The sequence below is a fragment of the Asterias amurensis genome, chromosome 6, assembly GCF_032118995.1.
Source record: "Asterias amurensis chromosome 6, ASM3211899v1".
NCBI lineage: Eukaryota > Metazoa > Echinodermata > Asteroidea > Forcipulatida > Asteriidae > Asterias > Asterias amurensis.
The window spans coordinates 19,421,883-19,449,874 of NC_092653.1; the positions used below are offsets into that span (position 1 = coordinate 19,421,883).

General features: G+C 38.0%; 3 protein-coding genes across 3 annotated transcripts in view; 1 reads left to right on the plus strand and 2 right to left on the minus strand.

The window, feature by feature from the left end:
- Nucleotides 1-1,714: 1,714 nt before the first annotated feature.
- On the plus strand, nt 1,715-9,051 carry LOC139938711 (uncharacterized). Its single transcript, XM_071934328.1, has 6 exons — nt 1,715-1,862; nt 3,370-3,517; nt 4,630-4,648; nt 5,289-5,399; nt 6,466-6,528; nt 7,222-9,051. The coding sequence occupies exons 2-6, from the start codon at nt 3,414-3,416 to the stop codon at nt 7,348-7,350; spliced, it is 426 nt and encodes a 141-aa protein (XP_071790429.1). The 5' UTR covers nt 1,715-1,862; nt 3,370-3,413; the 3' UTR covers nt 7,351-9,051.
- A 212-nt stretch (nt 9,052-9,263) lies between these two features.
- Nucleotides 9,264-27,992, minus strand: part of LOC139939130 (uncharacterized) — a 257,440-nt gene continuing 238,711 nt past the window's right edge. Inside the window, exon 5 of the transcript XR_011786266.1 lies at nt 9,264-9,471. The gene's annotated coding sequence lies outside the window, so the exon portion shown is untranslated. The remainder of the gene's footprint in view (nt 9,472-27,992) is intronic.
- Nucleotides 9,459-27,941, minus strand: LOC139939129 (uncharacterized). Its single transcript, XM_071934874.1, has 4 exons — nt 27,759-27,941; nt 12,870-13,015; nt 11,319-11,584; nt 9,459-10,676 (listed from the first exon to the last, which is right to left on the minus strand). The coding sequence occupies exons 1-3, from the start codon at nt 27,796-27,798 to the stop codon at nt 11,351-11,353; spliced, it is 420 nt and encodes a 139-aa protein (XP_071790975.1). The 5' UTR covers nt 27,799-27,941; the 3' UTR covers nt 9,459-10,676; nt 11,319-11,350.

The following is a 27,992-nucleotide window of genomic DNA, read 5'->3' on the forward strand; positions in this document are numbered from 1 at the left end:
AAAACTAATAATATTTTCCAATTAAGATGGAACCCTTGGCTTTGTAGTTGTCCATACCTTACGCTTGTTCTTTGTATAGCATAATGTACATCAGCGTATAAAGTAGAAAAACTCGTAAATTCTTCCTTCGTTAAATTAATTGGGCTGATCTAATTAGCAGACTTAACAAGTTGGGGCGCTAATCTGATATAGCCAGGGGTATAAGGAATGGATTTATGAAATAAAAATTAATAATATTTTCCAATTAAGATTGAACTCTTGGCTTTGTAATTGCCCATACCTTACGCGTGTTCTTTGTATAGCATAATGTACATCGTATAAAGTGCAAAAACTCGTAAATTTTTCCTTTATTACACTAATTGGGCTGAGCTAATTAGCAGACTTAACACGTTGGGGTGCTAATCTGATGTAGCCAGGGGTATGAGGAATGGATTTATGAAATAAAAATTAAAAAGATTTATTATGGAACTCTTAGTTTTGCATATGTCCGTACCCAAACGCTTGTTCTTTGCATTGCATATAAACAGTGTATAAAGTAGAAAAACTCACAAATTCTTCCCTTATTTAATTAATTGGCCTGAGCTAATTAGCAGACTTAACAAGTTGGGGCGCTAGTCTGATATAGCCAGGGGTATGAGAAATAGATTTATGAAATAAAAATTTGTAATATTTTCCAATTAAGATGGAACTCTTGGCTTTGTATTTGCCCATACCTTACGCGTGTGTTTAGTATATCATACAACGTATAGTAAGAAATTCGTGAATGCTTCTCTTGATTAATTTAATTGGGCTGAGCTAATTAGGTAAGTTAACATGTCGAGGTGCTAATGTGATTTAGCCATGGGTATGTGGAACACATTTATGAGATAAATGATATTAATAGTTTCCATCTTAAATGGAATTCGTTTGTTTAGTTTTTGCCTATACCCCACGCATGTATTAGGCATAATAGCGTATACAGTACGAAATTCGCAATTTCTTTCCTAATTGGATTAATTGGGCTGAGCTAACTGGGCTAATTGGGCTAGCAGACTTAAAACACTGGGGCGCTAATTTGATATAGCCAAAGGTATAATGAACAGATTAATGAAATAAAAATTAATAATAGTTTCCAATTAAGATGGAACTTTTGCCTTTTTATTTGCCCATACCTTACGCATACAGCGCATACAGTACACAAATTCGTAAATTCTTCATGGACTAAATTAATTGGGCTAAGCTAATTAGTATAGCAGACTTCAAACACTGGGGCGCTAATCTGATATAGCCAGGGGTATGAGGAACAGATTTAGGAAATACAAATTAATAATATTGTTTAACTAAGATGGAACTCTTGGCTTTTTGTTTGCCCATACTTTAGACATTCAGCGTATACAATACCAAAATTCGTAAATTGTTCCTTGATTAAAGTAATTGGGCTGAGCTAATTATCAAACTTAAAACACTGGGGCGCTAATCTGATATAGCCAGGGATATGTGGAACAGATTTGTGAGAAAAAAACTTATAATTCTTTCCAATTTAGATGGAACTCTTGGCTTTGAATCTACCTATACCTTACGCGTGTACAATCCTTGCGCACTGTCTTCGACGGATAATGACGGTCGTTGACAGTTTTTTTAATTTGGTGCTAGCACCAAATTTGTTTGCCAGCACCAAATTTGGTGTTGGGCCCAAATTTGGTGCTCACTTCAGCCTGGTCCTATCCCACCACACGGTCGATAATAGATTCTAAAGGGCGCCACCAATAATGTGTAAACAAGTTGGAAGCTGACATTGATGAATTTGCAGGTAGCTGATCAACACTGAGCTGTGGGATACCAACCCAAACAAGATGAAGAAAGGACAGTGATGAGACCAAAGAGTAAGGATGATGAGTCCAATACAATATGGGTTTGTATGATATGGGATAATAGACAGAATGTACCCGAACGCGGGACCGATGGCATTGCAACCAGCAGTACGTGCTGAGGTTTCTATTGGACATAATAAAATTAAATCATGAATTCATGAACTTTTGACAAGATACAAGAAGAACAAGTAGTGACCCAGTCTCCGTTTTGGTCTGATGGTCTGATACTTTTAGCGCAGTTGATTTTAAGAACCGGGGAATTGTTTATAATAGTATTAATTTGCTTGCGAGTTGTGGAAGACCATGATATACTTCACTTTGATTAATGGGGATTGTCATTAGTCACGTTATGGTTGCGATGACGAGCCTCTTGCCGACTCCACCGTCGGGGTGAGAGGACAGTGATCGCAACTATAATTAATTTTATAGCTTGATTGAAATAACTTGCGATAACGTAACCAGAAGGGTTTACAATATCGCAACTAGATTGGAATCACATATGACAAGGCAATATTATTTTTCTATGGGAGTTTTGCTTTTGAAAAGAGTGCAGCAATACATTGAGTGAATGGGGGTCGCGAGACGAGCCATAGTATTTTTGCGGGCATATTGTATTGGAGTATTTTTATTTCCTTGTATTTAAAGTGTCATCTTAATCATCCAACCAACATGACCAGTTTCAAGAACAATCTGAGCCCAATTTCATTGCTCTGCTTACCACCAAATTGAACGCTTACTCCGCTTACGAGCACTAGCTGGTACTGGTAGCTGTGTAAGCGTAGAATGCCCAGTAGCGTTGAGTGGCACGCGCCCACAAAAATTTTCCACTAACCCGTAAAAAAAGCTTGAGGAGTGGGATTGGAGGCATTGCATTATGAGGTAGCAATATATATTTGGATTTGCGGTAACACCATGTATGTATCTATTGTACTTGCCAGGTAGAGTTTCTTCTTAGAGAACTGTTCTTAGACAACTGTCTTGTTTTATTCTACATGGAGTAGATTGTTTGGGTGTTTCGGAGACTTCTCAGTTCTGAAAAGAACTGTCCTGCTTATTAGCTTTTGCCTGGGCGGATCTGGTATAGAAATAGGCTGGGACTATACCACTTTATCTAGTAGGATCGTAATACATGTAACCTGCACTACCGCGGAGTCAGTTCTTGAAATGGTCTCTGGCTTGACGTGAGCACAGAATTCCCTGCTTCCACAAGCGCCGATTCCTAATACGATAAGCAGAGCCATGTTGTGCCAAACTTCGTTGACACCCGTCACCAATACTTTGCACCAGTGTTTGCAAATATTTGTGGAAACTTCCTTCCCACAACTCACTGCATGCGTGATTCCAGTGACACAATGTCCCATAAGATTAAAACGTGTAATATTTCCCTCTTTGTATTGAGGTATGCCATTTACCCTCCTGCCTTATTTAGGAAATATCATTCCCACATGCTCACACTGATTCTAATGAGACTGGGCTGAGAGTTTATAACCACCCTAATCAAATTGTTGATCCCCATCAGGTGCAAGGTGCTGACAGTGAAACTTATAGACTCAAGTTGAGTTGATGATGGTGTGCTGTCTGAGTGTAGTTCAGGGGCCTCTCCAGGCTAAGATGAGACCTGCCATGTGGGTACCGGCCATCAGACTCGCCCACAGCCACAAAGAAAAGTAGGTTAAGAAATATCATAAAAGGCTAATACCTATTTTAAGGCACTGGACACTATTGGTAATTGTCAGAGACCAGTTGGTGTATCCCCCCTCCCCAAAAATGTATAGATTCTATACATTTTTGGGGAGGGGGATAGCAAATCGGTGAAATAATTGAGCTCAATAGGTAACCAAAGTTGCAAGAGAATAATGAAAGAAAAACACCCTTGTTGATTTATACTGTGTATGCTTTCAGATGCATAATAAAAGGCTTGAAGCCTGAAGTCTTTGATGAAAGGCTTCAGGTCTGAAGTATTTTATTACTTGAGTTAGAAATTACCTCTTTCTCAAAAACTACATTACTTTATACAGGGAGCCGTTTCTCACAATTTGTTATACTTTCAACAGCTCTCCATTGCTTGTTACCAAGTACATTTTATGCTAACAAATATTTTGAGTAATTACCAATAGCTATGTCCAGTGCTTTTCAGGAAATTACTTTTTAATTAAAGCATTGATGATCATTTTGTTACAGGTGAGTTTCTATGTGATGTTTGACAAGCACTTTTTGTTTAGCTGTGAAGAAAAGACTGATTCAACTTCAAAATTTAAACTCTGCAAAAAAAGACTATTGTGATTTGAGCACTTCCCCACACAGAGAAGGTCTAAATGAAAACACTTTATACAGACATTCAGGTTTGCTTCACGTGATTTTCTACAGCGTTTCACCTTTGTTGACCTTGATTTGAATCCCATCTTATAAAAAGCTGGATGTAGACCACAGTCCCAGGTAGAGGATTTTCTCCCACATTCTTCATCTTCTCTACACAGGTATCTTAAGGCGTTGTTGAGGAGTATTTGTTTCATATCAGAAATATGTAACCAGTAGCATAACCGGAGGGGTGCGCATTTAGGGTTGGAGGGGGAGCCCCAACCCACTCAGTCAGAACCCTTGCCCCCTCTTGCTAAATGAGATTTACTTTAAATGCACAAATTAATGGTTTGATTCGTTGAAATAATCCACCCCCAAAAAAAAAAAATAATAATAATAATAATAATAATAATAATAATAATAATAATAATAATAATAATAATAATAATAATAATAATAATAATAATAATAATAATAATAATACCTACCTTGTCAGTAAGGTAAGATGCTTGGAGAGTGCTTCTATGACTGTTTTACCATTTAGAGACAAGTATAGTGGCATTGGTGGCTGGGACCAAATTAGAACGTGGCTATAACATCTATTGTTGAGCCATGTATACTAACACAACAATTCTGATTTAGCAAAAATAAATTAATATACAATATGTATTTGATAGGTCCTATAAGATGCAAAATTAGACATCTATTTGTAATATGGTCTCTACATGTATCTCAATGGATAAACCACAGAGAATTTCAAAAAATATGGGTTTTATAATGCTTATGATGATTATTATTATAATTACCAACCTTGATTTTTTCTGAACAAAATGCTTTGGACCAAGTTGTTGTCCAAGCAATGTTAAAATCACTCTTTTGGAAAGATGTAGTTTGACTATTCAAACAAGACTCCATTGTTGTGAGACCAAAGCTATCATTTGTGGAACCATTGGGTTGTAGTCTTTTACTTCTAATGCAACAATTGTGTGTGCAATTTTCCTGACCAGAATTGCCCTTACCAAACATTCATATGGGAATTGGTCTCTTCAATTTAGAGAGTCAAATTGCCAGAGTTTCATGACTCTAGTGGTGAGATTGTGGCACCTAGATCGTTGAGATAGTTCTCGCTCTTTCTTCCAGGTGGACAGGGAAAAGTTTACCATTCAAATATTGAACTGGACCTTAGTGGAATGGCTGGATGTTGTTGAGATTGAGTTCAAGCATGGTCAAGAGCAAGGAACAGAAGCCGAGGTACTTGAATGAGTCTCATGCTCATATCATGCTTTAGATGTTTCTTAGAACTGGCAGTGCACTTGGCCTGATTTCATTGAGTTGCCCAAGCAGAAAATGTTGCCTAACAGTTTTCTGCTAAGCAAAAGATAGCAGGATACCAGACACATTTAGTACATGTGACATAGAATTGTAGCTGGTAACCTTATTGTGGTAATTGTGTAGAGCTGAGCTACATTTTATGCTTGAAGCAGCTTCATGAAATTGGGCCGTGGTAAATTTCTTAGAGATGAGCACATACTCATAAAACTCTACAGCAAAAGAAATGCGAAGCATTACAAATCTTTCTGTGCAGAAAAAGAATATATATTGGTAAAAAAGCCATGTTTTTTACATTGTTAGCTAGCTCAGGTCTTCTACCTAGTGCTAGGATTCTTTTACGGAACTCCGGAAGTACTGAGTATACATTGCTCAATAAATATTGTGTAGGGGTAAAAACAAATTATGTTCTTTATCCCTGACGCAAAAAATAACATCTATTAAATCGATGCAGTACATGCTGCTAAAACATGGGAGTCAAACTGCTTCTAGCCATCAGGCTAGCTTGATCTAGTGATATGACATCTAGTGGTCTAGTGGATAGACATAAGAACTATCTGCTCTGCAGGCAGTGCAGAGATGGTGGGTTCGAATCCCGAGTGAATTGCCTGTGGATATTTTTGTTCACAGACTTCAACTAAAGTACTAAGTAAACAGGTCCTAATTAACATCGATGAAGGTTGCACAAAAATAATATCATTTAAGTTTGTTAGTAGACAAACACGCGAGTCTCTCAATACATGAGGTTAATTTTAGGCTTAGTTTAAGTTTAAGGGGCTGTGTCGTCATGACCAAAGTAGGCATGTGGCTGTATATAATATGGAACTATGATTTCCCAACACCCCCCGGTGTAATAAAAGGTTGTCGCGTCTTGTAACTGGGGGGCATATTTCTATGTACAGCCACTGGCCTGCTTCTTTGATCATGATGACACGGCTCCAAAACAAGGCCCTAACCATTATTTTTGTATTGTTTAATTTGTCTGCAGTGTCTTTCTTTCTCAAGCGGTTTGTTCCCAACGTGGTTTCCACTCTGTTTCATACTCAACTCGGTAAGAACAAATGGATAGGGATCTTCTTGAATTGTTGGAAGCTAAAGTATTCCAACCCTAAGAAGAGGTTTCATCATAGTTTGTGTCAGCAATACCATATCCACTTAGTTCAACTGTCTTTCAATTCCATTATTTGTTGTTGTTATTATTACAACGCTGGAAGACCACTTCAATGTGAGAGCTACACTTAACTAATTTGGGCTGACCACCCAATCAACTGTCACCAGGGGCAAATTGCTACATTTTGTACCTATACTACTGGGGCTGAAACAGGGCTACACTCTATGAGCATGACTGTTGACAAAGCAATCGTTATTTGTTCCTTGCTCAAGCGCACAAGTGTCATAACCGAGTATTGAACCAACACTCTGCTGCTGATAACACCAGAGTTAAGCCCGGTTCATACTTCTTGCCAATGCGAATGCGAAGCAAATTTGACGTAGTGAATTTGACGTCAGGACCCTCCTTTCGCAGCAATATTCCCAAGTTTGTAGAGCAGAGTTCAACTGCTGCGAATTAGTCATTGCGAATTTGTGACGTCAACATTCGCATGAAGTATGAATTGGGCTTAAGGTGTATCTGGTGAACTGGACCGCTTGCTATGACATGTCTCTTTGTGAAATGGGCAAAACGGATTGAGGTTACCTAAACCGGATTAATTTTTCTGTAATTTTTGTCTTTCTGTTAAATCAGATCTTCTGCATTGTGCCGTTCTGGGACAAGCACTTCAATAGAGATCGTTTAGAGAGACTGAGGTTGGCAATGCAGATTACGTGTCAACTGAAAGGAAAAACGCAAGAGATGAAGGATCCCTTGGTATGAGGTTTTCAATCGCTTATCACTATTACTATCTTTCATCAAATCCTCTTTTTGTTTTACTTGCATTATGAATTGACTATGCAATAACATTTGAATGAAACAGAGTTGCACTCCGAAAAGACAAAGTTCAGGATTAGTTTCAACATGGAGGTAAAAAGAAAAAGAAAGCTCACTGTTGGTTTTGTTCTTTTTTAAAGAAATATTTCCACCTTGAGAACTATCAAAGTTGAAAAATAGAATTTGAGTACCTCCAGAAATCACAGTTACTTGATTTGGTTGCACCAGTCAAAGGAAAACTGTTTTGAAACAGCAACAACTTTGACAAAGCCTTCAGAGCTACTTTGAGACCCAATTAGGAAATGCTTTTTTGTGCACCTTTCCAACTTTAAGGTGCCTTCTGTCCCAATTTGGTTAACATAATAAACCTAGGGCACCAAGTTGGTCCAAACCATTTTGAGTTGTGTTTGCAAGATTCTGTATCTTCAACTAGTTTAAGTTTAGCTATAAAAACTGTATTATACTTTCTGTTTACTTGTAAAGAATTGAGAATTGTGCCAAACTGATGTTCATAATTGGTCATCATAATGGCATAAGTATGTAATGATCGCACAAATTCAGGTGTCATTGGCAAGATGTAAAAAATAAGCATCCTGGTAAGTTTTAATTTTGTTTTAATGTTCATTTCAATGAACTACTTCTATTACATGTTAATACAAATTGAAGCTGTTAATGACACAATGCTATTTTGATGTTCAAGAACTGTGAAGAATAATTTTTTTTTAAGATTTCAATTTCAATATTTTGAAAAATACAGAATTACAAATTGTGCTGTTAGAATTGCAGATGAATACACTCAATACAAAATAAAACACTATATTTACACTGCATCACTTACAAACAATCTTTCAATACCCATGAGATTTGCACAGTTTGTCATAAGAGAAACGCCAGTGAAGCTCTGATAATCTCATGTTCTTACATATTGTTCTAACAGTATAAATATCAATCCCTTTCTTCAAAGGTGTATATTTGTTCATCCCAGCCAGGTTTCTCTTATTTGTCTTTTATGATCAGCGTGTTTAAAGGCTCTTTACTAGAATCTGTGGATCGCAACAATCTATTCATTGTTTGTTTGGGTCACTTTTGAACAAAACACACCTTATAAAAACTTTTATTTGGATTCTTAAGGAATTTTCATGATGATAACAGTTCACACGTTTTTTTCCAGCCTTAAATTTATTAATAAACCTTTAATCCCTCATACAGTTAAAAGTCTCTTGCCCTTTCCAACCCATTTTTCTGGGTGTATAAAATCTTTGTGGCGTAACAAGTATAAAACTTATATTTTGGTGAAGGCCCTTGGTATTATTAACTACTTGTAAATATTCTATAATGTACTTGCTTTCAATGTAACATTATGTGATTAATATACTTTTGTGAGAGATTTAATTAGCAATAATATCAACAGATTTTTGTAAAAATGTGTATTGAACTTGTTGCATTTAGTGCTTGAAGCAACCGGTACCTTTTCCAGAGCAGGATCCAATTTCACCACGCATCACCGAGCTCTATTTCCCGCCTTTGTGCATCACCAAGCTAGTCCGCCTCCACAGTACTTTATGGAAGGGTTTGCGGTAACACCATGTACCGGTAATGAATCTCTAATGAGTTGGGGTGGTTCTGAAAAGGCCCGTTGGTTTCAACTCGACGTTTCCATCAGTATCCTCTGGGGTGGATTTCACAAAGGTAGTCCTAACTTAGAACTAGTCCTATAAGCAGTGGTTAGAGATAGGACCAGTCCTAAGTTAGGACCAGTAACTCATCCTAACTTAGGACTGGTCCTATCTCTTAGCATTGCCTAGGACTAGTCCTAAGTTAGGACTACCTTTGTGAAATCCACCCCAGATCGTCTTCTGGAAGCTGGACACTGATGCTAAGACAAAAACGTCGAGTTGAAACCAACGGACCTTTTCAGAACCACCCAACTCATTAGAGATTCATTACATGGTGTTACCGCAAACCTTTCCATACAGTACCTTTTACATAGACTTTTTACACCCAAATGGACATGGGGCAGCATATTTAGGGAAGCCCTCATTGACGATAATAAGATCGACGTCATACCTTAGAGCATCAGAAAAGAACGATCCGTATTGTTGTTGTTGTTGACCACTCTTTAATTCGTACTACGTATTACTGGTTCTACCGAGTAACTTTCAGCTATTGCAACAAATCCCAAGAGTGAACAACAGATTCCAGCAAGGGCTCCGTTCAACTTCAACAGTCTCCAACCGGTCTTTGAAGACGATGCTTCGTGTTACTTTCAATTATTTCAGCTGTGCTTTCTGACGGGACCATTGCCAACTTCAGTGCAAAACAAAGTATAAGTATATCACAGAACGGCTAAAAAAATGTATGCAAACCAAAAACATTCAAAGGTCTTGGTTGTTTTTCACTCTCGACCTACAGACGGAGCAGTAAGGAGGTCAGGCTAGAATCACTCGGTTCATACACATATTAAAATAACCACGCACACACACTGGGCCCAATTTCATGGCTCTGCTTACCGTAAGCACATAATCGGCGCTTACGGAGGCGAGGGATTCTGTGCGTACGGCAAGCGTATTTCACGGGTTCGGCGGCGAATTGTGGCTTCTGCGCGTGCGAACTTTACGTTACTATGCATTCGGCGCGCACAAAAATTCGGCGCTTGCACGTAAGCGGGGAATCGTGATCGTAAGCGCAGAATTCGGCGGTAAGCAGAGCCATGAAATTAGGCCCCGATTGCTCTGTAAAACCATGCGCTAAATAATCCAATTATTTGGCTACTCAGAAGCTGCCTTTAACACGAGTACATTTATTGTATACTATTAAAACAAATGTAGGCCTACTGGCAAAACTAAGTTCCATGCATTATTTTAAAAAATAAAATAAGACTTTATGGTAATATTGCTATACATTCTATTGGTAATAGCAAACTATGGCACTTCAGAGGGAGCCGTTTCTCACAATGTTTTATACTATCAACCTCTCCCCATTACTCGTCACCAAGAAAGGTTTTATGCCAATAATTATTTTGAGTAATTACCAATAGTTTCCCCTGCCTTTAAGAGTATGGAGAAGACCCTTAAATATGACACAATCTATCTATCAGATGACTGAAAAAAAAACTCAATAAACCCGCATCCTGTTGTGAATGGAAGCCGGTGGGAACCTCTGAATCCTGTATAAATGATGCCAAAATGAAACTTCAGTTGAAACTGATTGAAATAACAGGCTCCAAGGTATGCGAGGCTAACTGAAGTGATGACAATCAGGGCATCGGCTGACTGCAGTGAAAACAATTACATGGAAAGACATATTTCAATGGTAGGAATCTCTGAAACATGGAACTCAATGATGGTATTTGAATTATATAGATTTCAATGATAAGGTATCGGAATTAATCACAGAAACTCAAATTCCAATGATAAGATAATATAAGGTATCTCGGAATTTAATGAAGCTAGGCTATGTATGTCGGAATTCATTCTATGAGTAGGTATCTCGGAATTCATTGAGAATGTATGTCGGAATTAAATCTCGGAATCAAAAAGTGTGTATCTTGGAAAGTCGGAATTCAACAACAATAGGAAACTCGGATTTCCAAGATGAAAGGGGTACCGGAAACTCGAAATAAAGATGAGGTACCGTCCGGGGGCACCACATTAGCTGGGCAAAGATTGTTTGGGTTTTGCAGTTACTACACAACTGTGTTAAACGTTATCACCAATCTGAGCGTTGTTCTACTTCGAGGGGTCTTGATACGTTTATAGGTTTAAATGTTGTTGTGTTTTGCGTGTAGTATGGTGGAGGGATGTTTGCAGCTAAACATGTTTTGAAATTAGAAAGTAAAATAGCACGACGTATTATAATAATAAAAATTGACAAGAAAGATGTGTAGCTGAATTGACCGTCATGTGGCTATTTACCTCCTTATTGGTGTTGCAGCCGTAACCAGAGTCTAAGCCTTGAGAACAATCGCAGCCAGGATCGTAGCCATAGCCGCAGCCAGACTCATCGTGAGAGTACCTGCACCGTTGCACTTGTTGCCATGGCAGCAATGAAGACAGAATCGACGTCCTGAGTTGTCGTCGCTAGCGCAAACACCTTCAGGAGTATTGCACAGTTTTTTCCCGATTTCGTTTCCAATGAAACAACCTCTGAATATCTGGCCGTTGTCTTGAAACTTCGCTTTCTGTGAGTGTTTGATTTGACAGTGATTACAGGAACACGTTGCCTTGGATCGGTCGAGTTGGTCTTTGAAAAACGTTAATAACCGTTTGTTATAAAATGCATATGATTAGAAAGATATTTTAATAGTAGAATATATTGACCCACACACAAGTATCACTCGAAATTGCGTGGTTTTCATTTTACCTCGCCGACTAACATGGTCGGCCATTAATGGGAGTAAAATGTTGACTCCCGAAAATGGATGTTTGTTCGCAAAGTAAAAGGAAAACCACGCAATTTCGAGGCAAATTTGTGTGGATCATTGTGTTCTACTTTTAAAACATCTAAACGGTTACAAACGCTTTTCAAAGACGTTGAATTAGGGCGTCCCTTCATATAGGGTTTGTTCAATTAGAAGCAGGGCTGTCGGTAACTTTCCCGCTCAAAATTAATGTGTCATCCAAAATTTGTTGTTATTGCTCGCTCTCTCCCCCCCCCCCCCACGTTCTCTCTCTCTCTCTCTCTCTCTCTCTCTCTCTCTCTCTCTCCTCTCTCTCTCTCTCTCTCTCTCTCTCTCTCTCTCTCTCTCTCTCTCTCTCTCTCTCTCTCTCTCTGGTACATATACCGAAGGAGCGTCAGGGAATCAGAAGAATTTGTTTATTATTCTGGTTTAGTTTAATAAATTTATTTTTACCGTTATTTATTTTATTTATTTGGTTTATTGATTTTTATTTCACTGAGATTCCATAAGATTCATTGATATTCTAAAATGGACCATTCCACATAATATCTAAGATTCATTGATGCTCTAGAATGGACCATTCCATATTTCTAGGATTCATTGATATTCTAGAATGGACCATCCCACATATAGATTAATTGATATTCTAGAAGTGGCCATTCCACATAAAGTTATCTATAAGATTCATTGATATTCTAGAATGGACCATCCCACATATAGATTAATTGATATTCTAGAAGTGGCCATTCCACATAAACTTATCTATAAGATTCATTGATATCCAAGAATGGACCATTCTACATCTAAGATTCATTGATATCCTAGAATGGACCATCCCACAAATCTAAGATTCCTTTATAAGTTCTAGAATGGACCATTCCAAGTATCTGAGATTCGTTGATACCCTAGAATGGACCATTCAACCTATCTGGGAGGGGGGTCCATGGGAACTTTAAGTTTTGGTGTATTTTTTACTTGAAATTCACCACAATACGTCAACGGTTAACATTATTCTGGTTCAAAGTTAAACTGTTTGAGACATGAATGGAGACTGATCGACACTTACCGCGCATCCATTGTCACATGATTCGGTCCAAGTTGGATGATTAGCAAGCAATGCCGATGTATCCTGACTGTTGCCTAGGCAATCGCTGTAGCCAGAAACTGCACTGTCACACACCCAACATGTTTCCAAACTGGACATAGCAGAGACTAGACAGAGAAAATCATCGTTATCGTTGCAGTCACCGGCAATATCACTTTCCTTTTAAGTGATACGATAAGCAGGATATCACAAAGCACCAGCTTTGGCAAACTTGGCAAAGACGCCTAGTGAATGGCAAAGACGCCTTGTGAATGGCAAAGACGCCTTGTGAATGGTAAAGACGCCTTGTGAATGGTAAAGACGCCTTGTGAATGGCAAAGACGCCTTGTGAATGGCAAAGACGCCTTGTGAACGGCAAAGACGCCTTGTGAATGGTAAAGACGCCTTGTGAATGGCAAAGACGCCTTGTGAATGGCAAAGACGCCTTGTGAATGGCAAAGACGCCTTGTGAATGGCAAAGACGCCTTGTGAATGGCAAAAACGCCTTGTGAATGGCAAAGACGCACTGGCAAAGACGACTTGTGAATGGCAAAGACGCCTAGTGAATGGCAAAGACGCCTAGTGAATGGCAAAGACGCACTCTGACTGACATTTATTAGGCCTTTGTGTACATCAAAATTGAACTCGCCAAAAAGAGGTAAAAATACCCGAGAAACCCATACAATAATACCAGCGATCTGTGAGGTAAAATAAAAGTCAACTGGGCAACTTTGAAAAATAAGGCAATAATTATATTACCAGAAAATAATGTTCATAATAAGCTTTAAAACTATGTTTAAATACTCTGAATTTAAAACAAAACATAGCATACTAAAGTTTCCCCTTCGCGCTATTCTATTTGTCTAGATCACTTTAAATGGTCATCAACATCATCAACATCATCATAATCATCAGACGCTGTGTTCCGTTCCCGTTGCTGGGCAAAGGCCTCTCTCCAACTGTACCAATAGATAGTTGCTCTGTGTATGTTTGTGGCCAGGATGTTGACTATAGCTTGTCTTTGACCATTTTGCTTGAGGTCTGCAACGTTTTCTTTTCCCGAAGAGATGTTCCAATTCTGTTGCGATTTCTAGTTGTTCCCATTCAATTTATAAACGGCCGTTTAAAACCGGCAGGGTCGTAGACTTGGTTCCAAGTTTTGATCGTGGTTTTTTAGTCGTCCTGGGATAGCCGCTACAAATAGCGCCCTCTTCGTCATTTAGCCTTCGATCAGATTGCGAGTTGCCCAGATGCAGAAACCGCGATCTTAAGACTTGAATCAAGTCTAGCAGGGTCATTGCCGTGTGATAAAAGCCCGAGCCGAAGGTGGGGGGTGGGGGCCTTGGCTTCATCGCACGGCAACGACCCTGCAAGGTTTTAAAACGGCTGTGCAATTTTTGTTAAAAGGCGTTATAAAGTAATAAACTCTGTTTCCGACGTGCTTGTCCGTAAGTTGTATTTTTATAACTGAGACGACAGAAACGTCTTGCACCAAGACTAGCGCGTAGTATCCGAAACGACCGGTTATAAACAAAACTAGAAATTGAGAGTTTGTGTACTAACTCAGGGTGTTCGGGTGAATGGTCAAATGAGGTCACGTTGTGTACAACATTTGTAGAACATTACAAGAGGTTTCATGTAGTGAAAGAATCTTGTACGTAGCATTTGAGGTTCTCAAGATATGAATTTTCTAGTGTTTAACTTGTTTCTGAGCATAATGACGTCATCAATGACGTCATCATTCCAAAAAAGTTGCGGGTTCATCTACTCATGAAGGTTAATGTTTATGATAAGTTTCAAGTTCATAGTAGTTTAACATTTTGTTCAAAATCGCACGAACAAAGATGAGGCGAATCCCAGCGTAGTGGAATTTGAATTACGCGCGCCTTCAACGGAGTCTGCATGTGTATACACAACCCGTAATGCCCACAGCCACGCAGTGCTGTTTTGTCGTAGAGCATGGATACAATGTAGGCCTACATGAACTACACGCACACACACCCACACACCCACAATACAATAGTAGCATTCACATACATGAATGGCGATACTATCTGGTTTCTACGCGTAATGAATGGAGGTCAACACAAACGCGCGCTTTTACGACCAGAAGGCAAAATTCAACTGGCATTATGTTTGTGCAAAAGTTTGAGCAGGATAACTGATCTTCAAACTGATATTCAAATTTTGCAAATATGATATATAGTTCTTGAGATATGAACTTTTGAAATTTTGAACTTCCGGTTTCAACCGGAAGTAAAAGTCACATGAGGTCACGTTGTGCACGACTTTTGTAGCTAATTACAAGACCTTTTATATGCACCAAATATCTTGTGTGTGGCATTTGTAGTTCTCAAGATATGAACTCTCCAATTTTTAGCGTTTTTTTGAACGTAATGACGTCATCAATGACGTCATCATTCCAAAAATGTTGCTGTTTCGTCTACTCATTAAGATCAATATATATGGTAAGTTTCAGGTTCATACAAGCTTTAGTTTTTGCGAAAATCGCGCGAGAACGTTCGAGGAGAAGAACACGCAGAAAAAAAAAAAAAAAAAAAAAAAAAAACTAGAAATTGAGAGTTTGTGTACAAACTCAGGGTGTTCGGGTGAATGGTCAAATGAGGTCACGTTGTGTACAACATTTGTAGAACATTACAAGAGGTTTCATGTAGTGAAAGAATCTTGTACGTAGCGTTTGTGGTTCTCAAGATATGAATTTTTCAATTATTTACCGTTTATTTAACGTAATGACGTCATCAATGACGTCATCATTCCAAAAAAGTTGCGGGTTCATCTACTCATGAAGGTTCATGTTCATGATAAGTTTCAAGTTCATAGTAGTTTAACATTTTGTTCAAAATCGCACGAAGAAAGATGAGGCGAATCCCAGCGTAGTGGAATTTGAATTACGCGCGCCTTCAACGGAGTCTGCATGTGTATACACAACCCGTAATGCCCACAGCCACGCATTGCTGCTTTGTCGTAGAGCATGGATACAATGTAGGCCTACATGAACTACACGCACACACACCCACACACCCACAATACAATAGTAGCATTCACATACATGAATGGCGATACTATCTGGTTTCTACGCGTAATGAATGGAGGTCAACACAAACGCGCGCTTTTACGACCAGAAGGCAAAATTCAACTGGCATTATGTTTGTGCAAAAGTTTGAGCAGGATAACTGATCTTCAAACTGATATTCAAATTTTGCAAATATGATATATAGTTCTTGAGATATGAACTTTTGAAATTTTGAACTTCCGGTTTCAACCGGAAGTAAAAGTCACATGAGGTCACGTTGTGCACGACTTTTGTAGCTAATTACAAGACCTTTTATATGCACCAAATATCTTGTGTGTGGCATTTGTAGTTCTTAAGATATGAACTCTCCAATTTTTAGCGTTTTTTTGAACGTAATGACGTCATCAATGACGTCATCATTCCAAAAATGTTGCTGTTTCGTCTACTCATTAAGATCAATATATATGGTAAGTTTCAGGTTCATACAAGCTTTAGTTTTTGCGAAAATCGCGCGAGAACGTTCGAGGAGAAGAACACGCAGAAAAAAAAAAAAAAAAAAAAAAAAAAAAAAAAAAAAAAAAACAGAACAATAACAATAGTTGTTCGGCTGGTGGCCGAACACCTAAAAAAAACTAGAAATTGAGAGTTTGTGTACAAACTCAGGGTGTTCGGGTGAATGGTCAAATGAGGTCACGTTGTGTACAACATTTGTAGAACATTACAAGAGGTTTCATGTAGTGAAAGAATCTTGTACGTAGCGTTTGTGGTTCTCAAGATATGAATTTTTCAATTATTTACCGTTTATTTAACGTAATGACGTCATCAATGACGTCATCATTCCAAAAAAGTTGCGGGTTCATCTACTCATGAAGGTTCATGTTTATGATAAGTTTCAAGTTCATAGTAGTTTAACATTTTGTTCAAAATCGCACGAAGAAAGATGAGGCGAATCCCAGCGTAGTGGAATTTGAATTACGCGCGCCTTCAACGGAGTCTGCATGTGTATACACAACCCGTAATGCCCACAGCCACGCAGTGCTGTATTGTCGTAGAGCATGGATACAATGTAGGCCTACATGAACTACACGCACACACACCCACACACCCACAATACAATAGTAGCATTCACATACATGAATGGCGATACTATCTGGTTTCTACGCGTAATGAATGGAGGTCAACACAAACGCGCGCTTTTACGACCAGAAGGCAAAATTCAACTGGCATTATGTTTGTGCAAAAGTTTGAGCAGGATAACTGATCTTCAAACTGATATTCAAATTTTGCGAATATGATATATAGTTCTTGAGATATGAACTTTTGAAATTTTGTACTTCCGGTTTCAACCGGAAGTAAAAGTCACATGAGGTCACGTTGTGCACGACTTTTGTAGCTAATTACAAGACCTTTTATATGCACCAAATATCTTGTGTGTGGCATTTGTAGTTCTCAAGATATGAACTCTCCAATTTTTAGCGTTTTTTTGACTGTAATGACGTCATCAATGACGTCATCATTCCAAAAATGTTGCTGTTTCGTCTACTCATTAAGATCAATATATATGGTAAGTTTCAGGTTCATACACGCTTTAGTTTTTGCGAAAATCGCGCGAGAACGTTCGAGGAGAAGAACACGCAGAAAAAAAAAAAAAAAAAAAAAAAACAGAACAATAACAATAGTTGTTCGGCTTGTGGCCGAACACCTAAAAACAGAACAATAACAATAGTTGTTCGGCTGGTGGCCGAACACCTAAAAAAAAACAGAACAATAACAATAGTTGTTCGGCTGGTGGCCGAACACCTAAAAAAAAAAAAAAAAAAAAAAAAACAGAACAATAACAATAGTTGTTCGGCTGGTGGCCGAACACCTAAAAAAAAAAAAACAGAACAATAACAATAGTTGTTCGGCTGGTGGCCGAACACCTAAAAAAAAAAAAACAGAACAATAACAATAGTTGTTCGGCTGGTGGCCGAACACCTAAAAAAAAAAAAAAACTAAAAATTGAGAGTTTGTGTACAAACTCAGGGTGTTCGGGTGAATGGTCAAATGAGGTCACGTTGTGTACAACATTTGTAGAACATTACAAGAGGTTTCATGTAGTGAAAGAATCTTGTACGTAGCGTTTGTGGTTCTCAAGATATGATTTTTTCAATTATTTACCGTTTATTTAACGTAGTGACGTCATCAATGACGTCATCATTCCAAAAAAGTTGCGGGTTCATCTACTCATGAAGGTTCATGTTTATGATAAGTTTCAAGTTCATAGTAGTTTAACATTTTGTTCAAAATCGCACGAAGAAAGATGAGGCGAATCCCAGCGTAGTGGAATTTGAATTACGCGCGCCTTCAACGGAGTCTGCATGTGTATACACAACCCGTAATGCCCACAGCCACGCAGTGCTGTTTTGTCGTAGAGCATGGATACAATGTAGGCCTACATGAACTACACGCACACACACCCACACACCCACAATACAATAGTAGCATTCACATACATGAATGGTGATACTATCTGGTTTCTACGCGTAATGAATGGAGGTCAACACAAACGCGCGCTTTTACGACCAGAAGGCAAAATTCAACTGGCATTATGTTTGTGCAAAAGTTTGAGCAGGATAACTGATCTTCAAACTGATATTCAAATTTTGCGAATATGATATATAGTTCTTGAGAACTTTTGAAATTTTGAACTTCCGGTTTCAACCGGAAGTAAAAGTCACATGAGGTCACGTTGTGCACGACTTTTGTAGCTAATTACAAGACCTTTTATATGCACCAAATATCTTGTGTGTGGCATTTGTAGTTCTCAAGATATGAACTCTCCAATTTTTAGCGTTTTTTTTAACGTAATGACGTCATCAATGACGTCATCATTCCAAAAATGTTGCTGTTTCGTCTACTCATTAAGATCAATATATATGGTAAGTTTCAGGTTCATACAAGCTTTAGTTTTTGCGAAAATCGCGCGAGAACGTTCGAGGAGAAGAACACGCAGAAAAAAAAAAAAAAAAAACAGAACAATAACAATAGTTGTTCGGCTTGTGGCCGAACACCTAAAAAAAGAAAAACTAGAAATTGAGAGTTTGTGTACAAACTCAGGGTGTTCGGGTGAATGGTCAAATGAGGTCACGTTGTGTACAACATTTGTAGAACATTACAAGAGGTTTCATGTAGTGAAAGAATCTTGTATGTAGCATTTGAGGTTCTCAAGATATGAATTTTCTAGTGTTTAACGTGTTTCTGAGCATAATGACGTCATCAATGACGTCATCATTCCAAAAAAGTTGCGGGTTCATCTACTCATGAAGGTTCATGTTTATGATAAGTTTCAAGTTCATAGTAGTTTAACATTTTGTTCAAAATCGCACGAAGAAAGATGAGGCGAATCCCAGCGTAGTGGAATTTGAATTACGCGCGCCTTCAACGGAGTCTGCATGTGTATACACAACCCGTAATGCCCACAGCCACGCAGTGCTGTTTTGTCGTAGAGCATGGATACAATGTAGGCCTACATGAACTACACGCACACACACCCACACACCCACAATACAATAGTAGCATTCACTTACATGAATGGCGATACTATCTGGTTTCTACGCGTAATGAATGGAGGTCAACACAAACGCGCGCTTTTACGACCAGAAGGCAAAATTCAACTGGCATTATGTTTGTGCAAAAGTTTGAGCAGGATAACTGATCTTCAAACTGATATTCAAATTTTGCGAATATGATATATAGTTCTTGAGATATGAACTTTTGAAATTTTGAACTTCCTGTTTCAACCGGAAGTAAAAGTCACATGAGGTCACGTTGTGCACGACTTTTGTAGCTAATTACAAGACCTTTTATATGCACCAAATATCTTGTGTGTGGCATTTGTAGTTCTCAAGATATGAACTCTCCAATTTTTAGCGTTTTTTTGAACGTAATGACGTCATCAATGACGTCATCATTCCAAAAATGTTGCTGTTTCGTCTAATCATTAAGATCAATATATATGGTAAGTTTCAGGTTCATACAAGCTTTAGTTTTTGCGAAAATCGCGCGAGAACGTTCGAGGAGAAGAACACGCAGAAAAAAAAAAAAAAAAAAAAAAAAAAAAAAACAGAACAATAACAATAGTTGTTCGGCTGGTGGCCGAACACCTAAAAACTAGAAATTGAGAGTTTGTGTACAAACTCAGGGTGTTCGGGTGAATGGTCAAATGAGGTCACGTTGTGTACAACATTTGTAGAACATTACATGAGGTTTCATGTAGTGAAAGAATCTTGTACGTAGCGTTTGTGGTTCTCAAGATATGAATTTTTCAATTATTTACCGTTTATTTAACTTAATGACGTCATCGATGATGTCATCATTCCAAAAAAAGTTTTGGTTTCGTCTGCACACTAAGGTTTATGTTCATGGTAAGTTTCAAGTTCATACAAGCGTTAGTTTTGTTCAACAAGTTCATAGTAGTTTAACATTTTGTTCAAAATCGCACGAAGAAAGATGAGGCGAATCCCAGCGTAGTGGAATTTGAATTACGCGCGCCTTCAACGGAGTCTGCATGTGTATACACAACCCGTAATGCCCACAGCCACGCAGTGCTGTTTTGTCGTAGAGCATGGATACAATGTAGGCCTACATGAACTACACGCACACACACCCACACACCCACAATACAATAGTAGCATTCACATACATGAATGGCGATACTATCTGGTTTCTACGCGTAATGAATGGAGGTCAACACAAACGCGCGCTTTTACGACCAGAAGGCAAAATTCAACTGGCATTATGTTTGTGCAAAAGTTTGAGCAGGATAACTGATCTTCAAACTGATATTCAAATTTTGCGAATATGATATATAGTTCTTGAGATATGAACTTTTGAAATTTTGAACTTCCTGTTTCAACCGGAAGTAAAAGTCACATGAGGTTACGTTGTGCACGACTTTTGTAGCTAATTACAAGACCTTTTATATGCACCAAATATCTTGTGTGTGGCATTTGTAGTTCTCAAGATATGAACTCTCCAATTTTTAGCGTTTTTTTGAACGTAATGACGTCATCAATGACGTCATCATTCCAAAAATGTTGCTGTTTCGTCTACTCATTAAGATCAATATATATGGTAAGTTTCAGGTTCATACAAGCTTTAGTTTTTGCGAAAATCGCGCGAGAACGTTCGAGGAGAAGAACACGCAGAAAAAAAAAAAAAAAAAAAAAAAAAAAAAAACAGAACAATAACAATAGTTGTTCGGCTGGTGGCCGAACACCTAAAAAAAACAGAACAATAACAATAGTTGTTCGGCTGGTGGCCGAACACCTAAAAAAAAAACAGAACAATAACAATAGTTGTTCGGCTGGTGGCCGAACACCTAAAAAAAAAAAACAGAACAATAACAATAGTTGTTCGGCTGGTGGCCGAACACCTAAAAAAAAAAAAAAAAAAAAAAAAAACAGAACAATAACAATAGTTGTTCGGCTGGTGGCCGAACACCTAAAAAAAAAAAAAAAAAAAAAAAACAGAACAATAACAATAGTTGTTCGGCTGGTGGCCGAACACCTAAAAAAAAAAAAAAAAAAAAAAAAAAAAAAAAAACAGAACAATAACAATAGTTGTTCGGCTGCTGGCCGAACACCTAAAAAAAAAAAAAAAAAAAAAAAAAAAACAGAACAATAACAATAGTTGTTCGGCTGGTGGCCGAACACCTAAAAAAAAAAACAGAACAATAACAATAGTTGTGGCCGAACACCTAAAAAACAGAACAATAACAATAGTTGTTCGGCTGGTTGCCGAACACCTAAAAAAAAAAACAGAACAATAACAATAGTTGTTCGGCTGGTGGCCGAACACCTAAAAAAAAAAAAAAACTAAAAATTGAGAGTTTGTGTACAAACTCAGGGTGTTCGGGTGAATGGTCAAATGAGGTCACGTTGTGTACAACATTTGTAGAACATTACAAGAGGTTTCATGTAGTGAAAGAATCTTGTACGTAGCGTTTGTGGTTCTCAAGATATGATTTTTGCAATTATTTACCGTTTATTTAACGTAGTGACGTCATCAATGACGTCATCATTCCAAAAAAGTTGCGGGTTCATCTACTCATGAAGGTTCATGTTTATGATAAGTTTCAAGTTCATAGTAGTTTAACATTTTGTTCAAAATCGCACGAAGAAAGATGAGGCGAATCCCAGCGTAGTGGAATTTGAATTACGCGCGCCTTCAACGGAGTCTGCATGTGTATACACAACCCGTAATGCCCACAGCCACGCAGTGCTGTTTTGTCGTAGAGCATGGATACAATGTAGGCCTACATGAACTACACGCACACACACCCACACACCCACAATACAATAGTAGCATTCACATACATGAATGGTGATACTATCTGGTTTCTACGCGTAATGAATGGAGGTCAACACAAACGCGCGCTTTTACGACCAGAAGGCAAAATTCAACTGGCATTATGTTTGTGCAAAAGTTTGAGCAGGATAACTGATCTTCGAACTGATATTCAAATTTTGCGAATATGATATATAGTTCTTGAGAACTTTTGAAATTTTGAACTTCCGGTTTCAACCGGAAGTAAAAGTCACATGAGGTCACGTTGTGCACGACTTTTGTAGCTAATTACAAGACCTTTTATATGCACCAAATATCTTGTGTGTGGCATTTGTAGTTCTCAAGATATGAACTCTCCAATTTTTAGCGTTTTTTTGAACGTAATGACGTCATCAATGACGTCATCATTCCAAAAATGTTGCTGTTTCGTCTACTCATTAAGATCAATATATATGGTAAGTTTCAGGTTCATACAAGCTTTAGTTTTTGCGAAAATCGCGCGAGAACGTTCGAGGAGAAGAACACGCAGAAAAAAAAGAAAAACTAGAAATTGAGAGTTTGTGTACAAACTCAGGGTGTTCGGGTGAATGGTCAAATGAGGTCACGTTGTGTACAACATTTGTAGAACATTACAAGAGGTTTCATGTAGTGAAAGAATCTTGTATGTAGCATTTGAGGTTCTCAAGATATGAATTTTCTAGTGTTTAACGTGTTTCTGAGCATAATGACGTCATCAATGACGTCATCATTCCAAAAAAGTTGCGGGTTCATCTACTCATGAAGGTTCATGTTTATGATAAGTTTCAAGTTCATAGTAGTTTAACATTTTGTTCAAAATCGCACGAAGAAAGATGAGGCGAATCCCAGCGTAGTGGAATTTGAATTACGCGCGCCTTCAACGGAGTCTGCATGTGTATACACAACCCGTAATGCCCACAGCCACGCAGTGCTGTTTTGTCGTAGAGCATGGATACAATGTAGGCCTACATGAACTACACGCACACACACCCACACACCCACAATACAATAGTAGCATTCACATACATGAATGGCGATACTATCTGGTTTCTACGCGTAATGAATGGAGGTCAACACAAACGCGCGCTTTTACGACCAGAAGGCAAAATTCAACTGGCATTATGTTTGTGCAAAAGTTTGAGCAGGATAACTGATCTTCAAACTGATATTCAAATTTTGCGAATATGATATATAGTTCTTGAGATATGAACTTTTGAAATTTTGAACTTCCTGTTTCAACCGGAAGTAAAAGTCACATGAGGTTACGTTGTGCACGACTTTTGTAGCTAATTACAAGACCTTTTATATGCACCAAATATCTTGTGTGTGGCATTTGTAGTTCTCAAGATATGAACTCTCCAATTTTTAGCGTTTTTTTGAACGTAATGACGTCATCAATGACGTCATCATTCCAAAAATGTTGCTGTTTCGTCTACTCATTAAGATCAATATATATGGTAAGTTTCAGGTTCATACAAGCTTTAGTTTTTGCGAAAATCGCGCGAGAACGTTCGAGGAGAAGAACACGCAGAAAAAAAAAAAAAACTAGAAATTGAGAGTTTGTGTACAAACTCAGGGTGTTCGGGTGAATGGTCAAATGAGGTCACGTTGTGTACAACATTTGTAGAACATTACAAGAGGTTTCATGTAGTGAAAGAATCTTGTACGTAGCGTTTGTGGTTCTCAAGATATGAATTTTTCAATTATTTACCGTTTATTTAACTTAATGACGTCATCGATGATGTCATCATTCCAAAAAAAGTTTTGGTTTCGTCTGCACACTAAGGTTTATGTTCATGGTAAGTTTCAAGTTCATACAAGCGTTAGTTTTGTTCAACAAGTTCATAGTAGTTTAACATTTTGTTCAAAATCGCACGAAGAAAGATGAGGCGAATCCCAGCGTAGTGGAATTTGAATTACGCGCGCCTTCAACGGAGTCTGCATGTGTATACACAACCCGTAATGCCCACAGCCACGCAGTGCTGTTTTGTCGTAGAGCATGGATACAATGTAGGCATACATGAACTACACGCACACACACCCACACACCCACAATACAATAGTAGCATTCACATACATGAATGGCGATACTATCTGGTTTCTACGCGTAATGAATGGAGGTCAACACAAACGCGCGCTTTTACGACCAGAAGGCAAAATTCAACTGGCATTATGTTTGTGCAAAAGTTTGAGCAGGATAACTGATCTTCAAACTGATATTCAAATTTTGCGAATATGATATATAGTTCTTGAGATATGAACTTTTGAAATTTTGAACTTCCTGTTTCAACCGGAAGTAAAAGTCACATGAGGTCACGTTGTGCACGACTTTTGTAGCTAATTACAAGACCTTTTATATGCACCAAATATCTTGTGTGTGGCATTTGTAGTTCTCAAGATATGAACTCTCCAATTTTTAGCGTTTTTTTGAACGTAATGACGTCATCAATGACGTCATCATTCCAAAAATGTTGCTGTTTCGTCTACTCATTAAGATCAATATATATGGTAAGTTTCAGGTTCATACAAGCTTTAGTTTTTGCGAAAATCGCGCGAGAACGTTCGAGGAGAAGAACACGCAGAAAAAAAAAAAACTAGAAATTGAGAGTTTGTGTACAAACTCAGGGTGTTCGGGTGAATGGTCAAATGAGGTCACGTTGTGTACAACATTTGTAGAACATTACAAGAGGTTTCATGTAGTGAAAGAATCTTGTACGTAGCGTTTGTGGTTCTCAAGATATGAATTTTTCAATTATTTACCGTTTATTTAACGTAATGACGTCATCAATGTCGTCATCATTCCAAAAAAGTTGCGGGTTCATCTACTCATGAAGGTTCATGTTTATGATAAGTTTCAAGTTCATAGTAGTTTAACATTTTGTTCAAAATCGCACGAAGAAAGATGAGGCGAATCCCAGCGTAGTGGAATCTGAATTACGCGCGCCTTCAACGGAGTCTGCATGTGTATACACAACCCGTAATGCCCACAGCCACGCAGTGCTGTTTTGTCGTAGAGCATGGATACAATGTAGGCCTACATGAACTACACGCACACACACCCACACACCCACAATACAATAGTAGCATTCACATACATGAATGGCGATACTATCTGGTTTCTACGCGTAATGAATGGAGGTCAACACAAACGCGCGCTTTTACGACCAGAAGGCAAAATTCAACTGGCATTATGTTTGTGCAAAAGTTTGAGCAGGATAACTGATCTTCAAACTGATATTCAAATTTTGCGAATATGATATATAGTTCTTGAGATATGAACTTTTGAAATTTTGAACTTCCTGTTTCAACCGGAAGTAAAAGTCACATGAGGTCACGTTGTGCACGACTTTTGTAGCTAATTACAAGACCTTTTATATGCACCAAATATCTTGTGTGTGGCATTTGTAGTTCTCAAGATATGAACTCTCCAATTTTTAGCGTTTTTTTGAACGTAATGACGTCATCAATGACGTCATCATTCCAAAAATGTTGCTGTTTCGTCTACTCATTAAGATCAATATATATGGTAAGTTTCAGGTTCATACAAGCTTTAGTTTTTGCGAAAATCGCGCGAGAACGTTCGAGGAGAAGAACACGCAGAAAAAAAAAAAAAAAAAAAAAAAAAAAAAAAAAAAACAGAACAATAACAATAGTTGTTCGGCTGGTGGCCGAACACCTAAAAAAAAAAAAAAAAAAAACAGAACAATAACAATAGTTGTTCGGCTGGTGGCCGAACACCTAAAAAAAAAAAAAAAAAAAACAGAACAATAACAATAGTTGTTCGGCTGGTGGCCGAACACCTAAAAAAAACAGAACAATAACAAAAGTTGTTCGGCTGGTGGCCGAACACCTAAAAAAAAAACAGAACAATAACAATAGTTGTTCGGCTGGTGGCCGAACACCTAAAAAAAAAAAACAGAACAATAACAATAGTTGTTCGGCTGGTGGCCGAACACCTAAAAAAAAAAAAAAAAAAAAAAAAAACAGAACAATAACAATAGTTGTTCGGCTGGTGGCCGAACACCTAAAAAGGAAAAAAAAAAAAAAAAAAAACAGAACAATAACAATAGTTGTTCGGCTGGTGGCCGAACACCTAAAAAAAAAAAAAAAAAAAAAAAAAAAAAAAAACAGAACAATAACAATAGTTGTTCGGCTGGTGGCCGAACACCTAAAAAAAAAAAAAAAAAAAAAAAAAAAAAACAGAACAATAACGATAGTTGTTCGGCTGGTGGCCGAACACCTAAAAAAAAAAACAGAACAATAACAATAGTTGTGGCCGAACACCTAAAAAACAGAACAATAACAATAGTTGTTCGGCTGGTTGCCGAACACCTAAAAAAAAAAACAGAACAATAACAATAGTTGTTCGGCTGGTGGCCGAACACCTAAAAAAAAAAAAAAAAAACAGAACAATAACAATAGTTGTTCGGCTGGTGGCCGAACACCTAAAGAAAAAAAAACAAAAAAACAGAACAATAACAATAGCTGTTCGGCTGGTGGCCGAACACCTAAAAAAAAAAAAAACAGAACAATAACAATAGTTGTTCGGCTGGTGGCCGAACACCTAAAAAACAGAACAATAACAATAGTTGTTCGGCTAGTGGCCGAACACCTAACTACAGCTGGTCATTATCAACACCCCAAGTGACGCGCTATCCACCAATAGAAAAATCAAAACTGTGTGAGGTATTTATGAATAGTATGCATGAGCGGGCCGTTTATGACTAAATGAGCAAAACCACATAAGAGCAAAACCATATACATAGGAGCAAAACCATAGAAGCAAACCCATATAATATATAGGAGCAAAACCATGTTATAAGAGCAAAACCATATATAGGAGCAAAATCATAAGAGCGAACCCATAATAAGAGCAAAACCATTTAAGAGCAAAGACAAATATATAATGATAAAAGACCACCAAAAATATATAAAGGATCAACTGCAAATATAATAGATGCAAAACAAATTATAAAGGACCAAAAACTCAAATATAAAAGACAAACACAATTATTTTGAACAGCGACCTCTATTAGACGTAATTTGACAATTGTCTTATATTATAAGACATGTGCAGCCATAATAATTGGGTGTGTTCGTTTAGCTACCCTGGGTCTACCCCGCGGTGCTCACTCGGGTGAGCCCCTGACAAGAACAGCTAAACGAACGACCACTCACCGCTCTCGTAGTGACGTCGTTTATCTGGGGCGTAGTGACGTCGTTTATCTGGGGCCATCCCCCAGGTGACCCACTCCACAAGCAGGGCACTGAGCCACTGGAATGACGTTAAATAATAATGGCCGGAACATAAAATAATAAAACAATCTTTCTGCACGCTCAAACATAAATCTACGACGACACGGAGGGTGCGCCGGTATAATATACTCCTTTTTACAATTTTGACGACTAGGCTACATAAACAGTATACAGACTAGTATACAAAAAACCTATACTACATGCAGTGTTATTATTAAAAAAGTGTGACTTACCGCTGATCGCAACCACAATAAACATTGACATATACACCATGATGGATTTTACAAAATATCAGCATCTATTCATACGACGAATGAATTGTGGATTTAACAACCCTTTCACGTACGTACAAATATAATTAGAATCGTTAAAATCGAATGTGCATTGTACAAAGAGCGCGAGCAAGATCTAAGATGTTGTAGTTGTCCTTGGTGGTGAATGGACTATGAACTGTGAGTTCAGAGGAG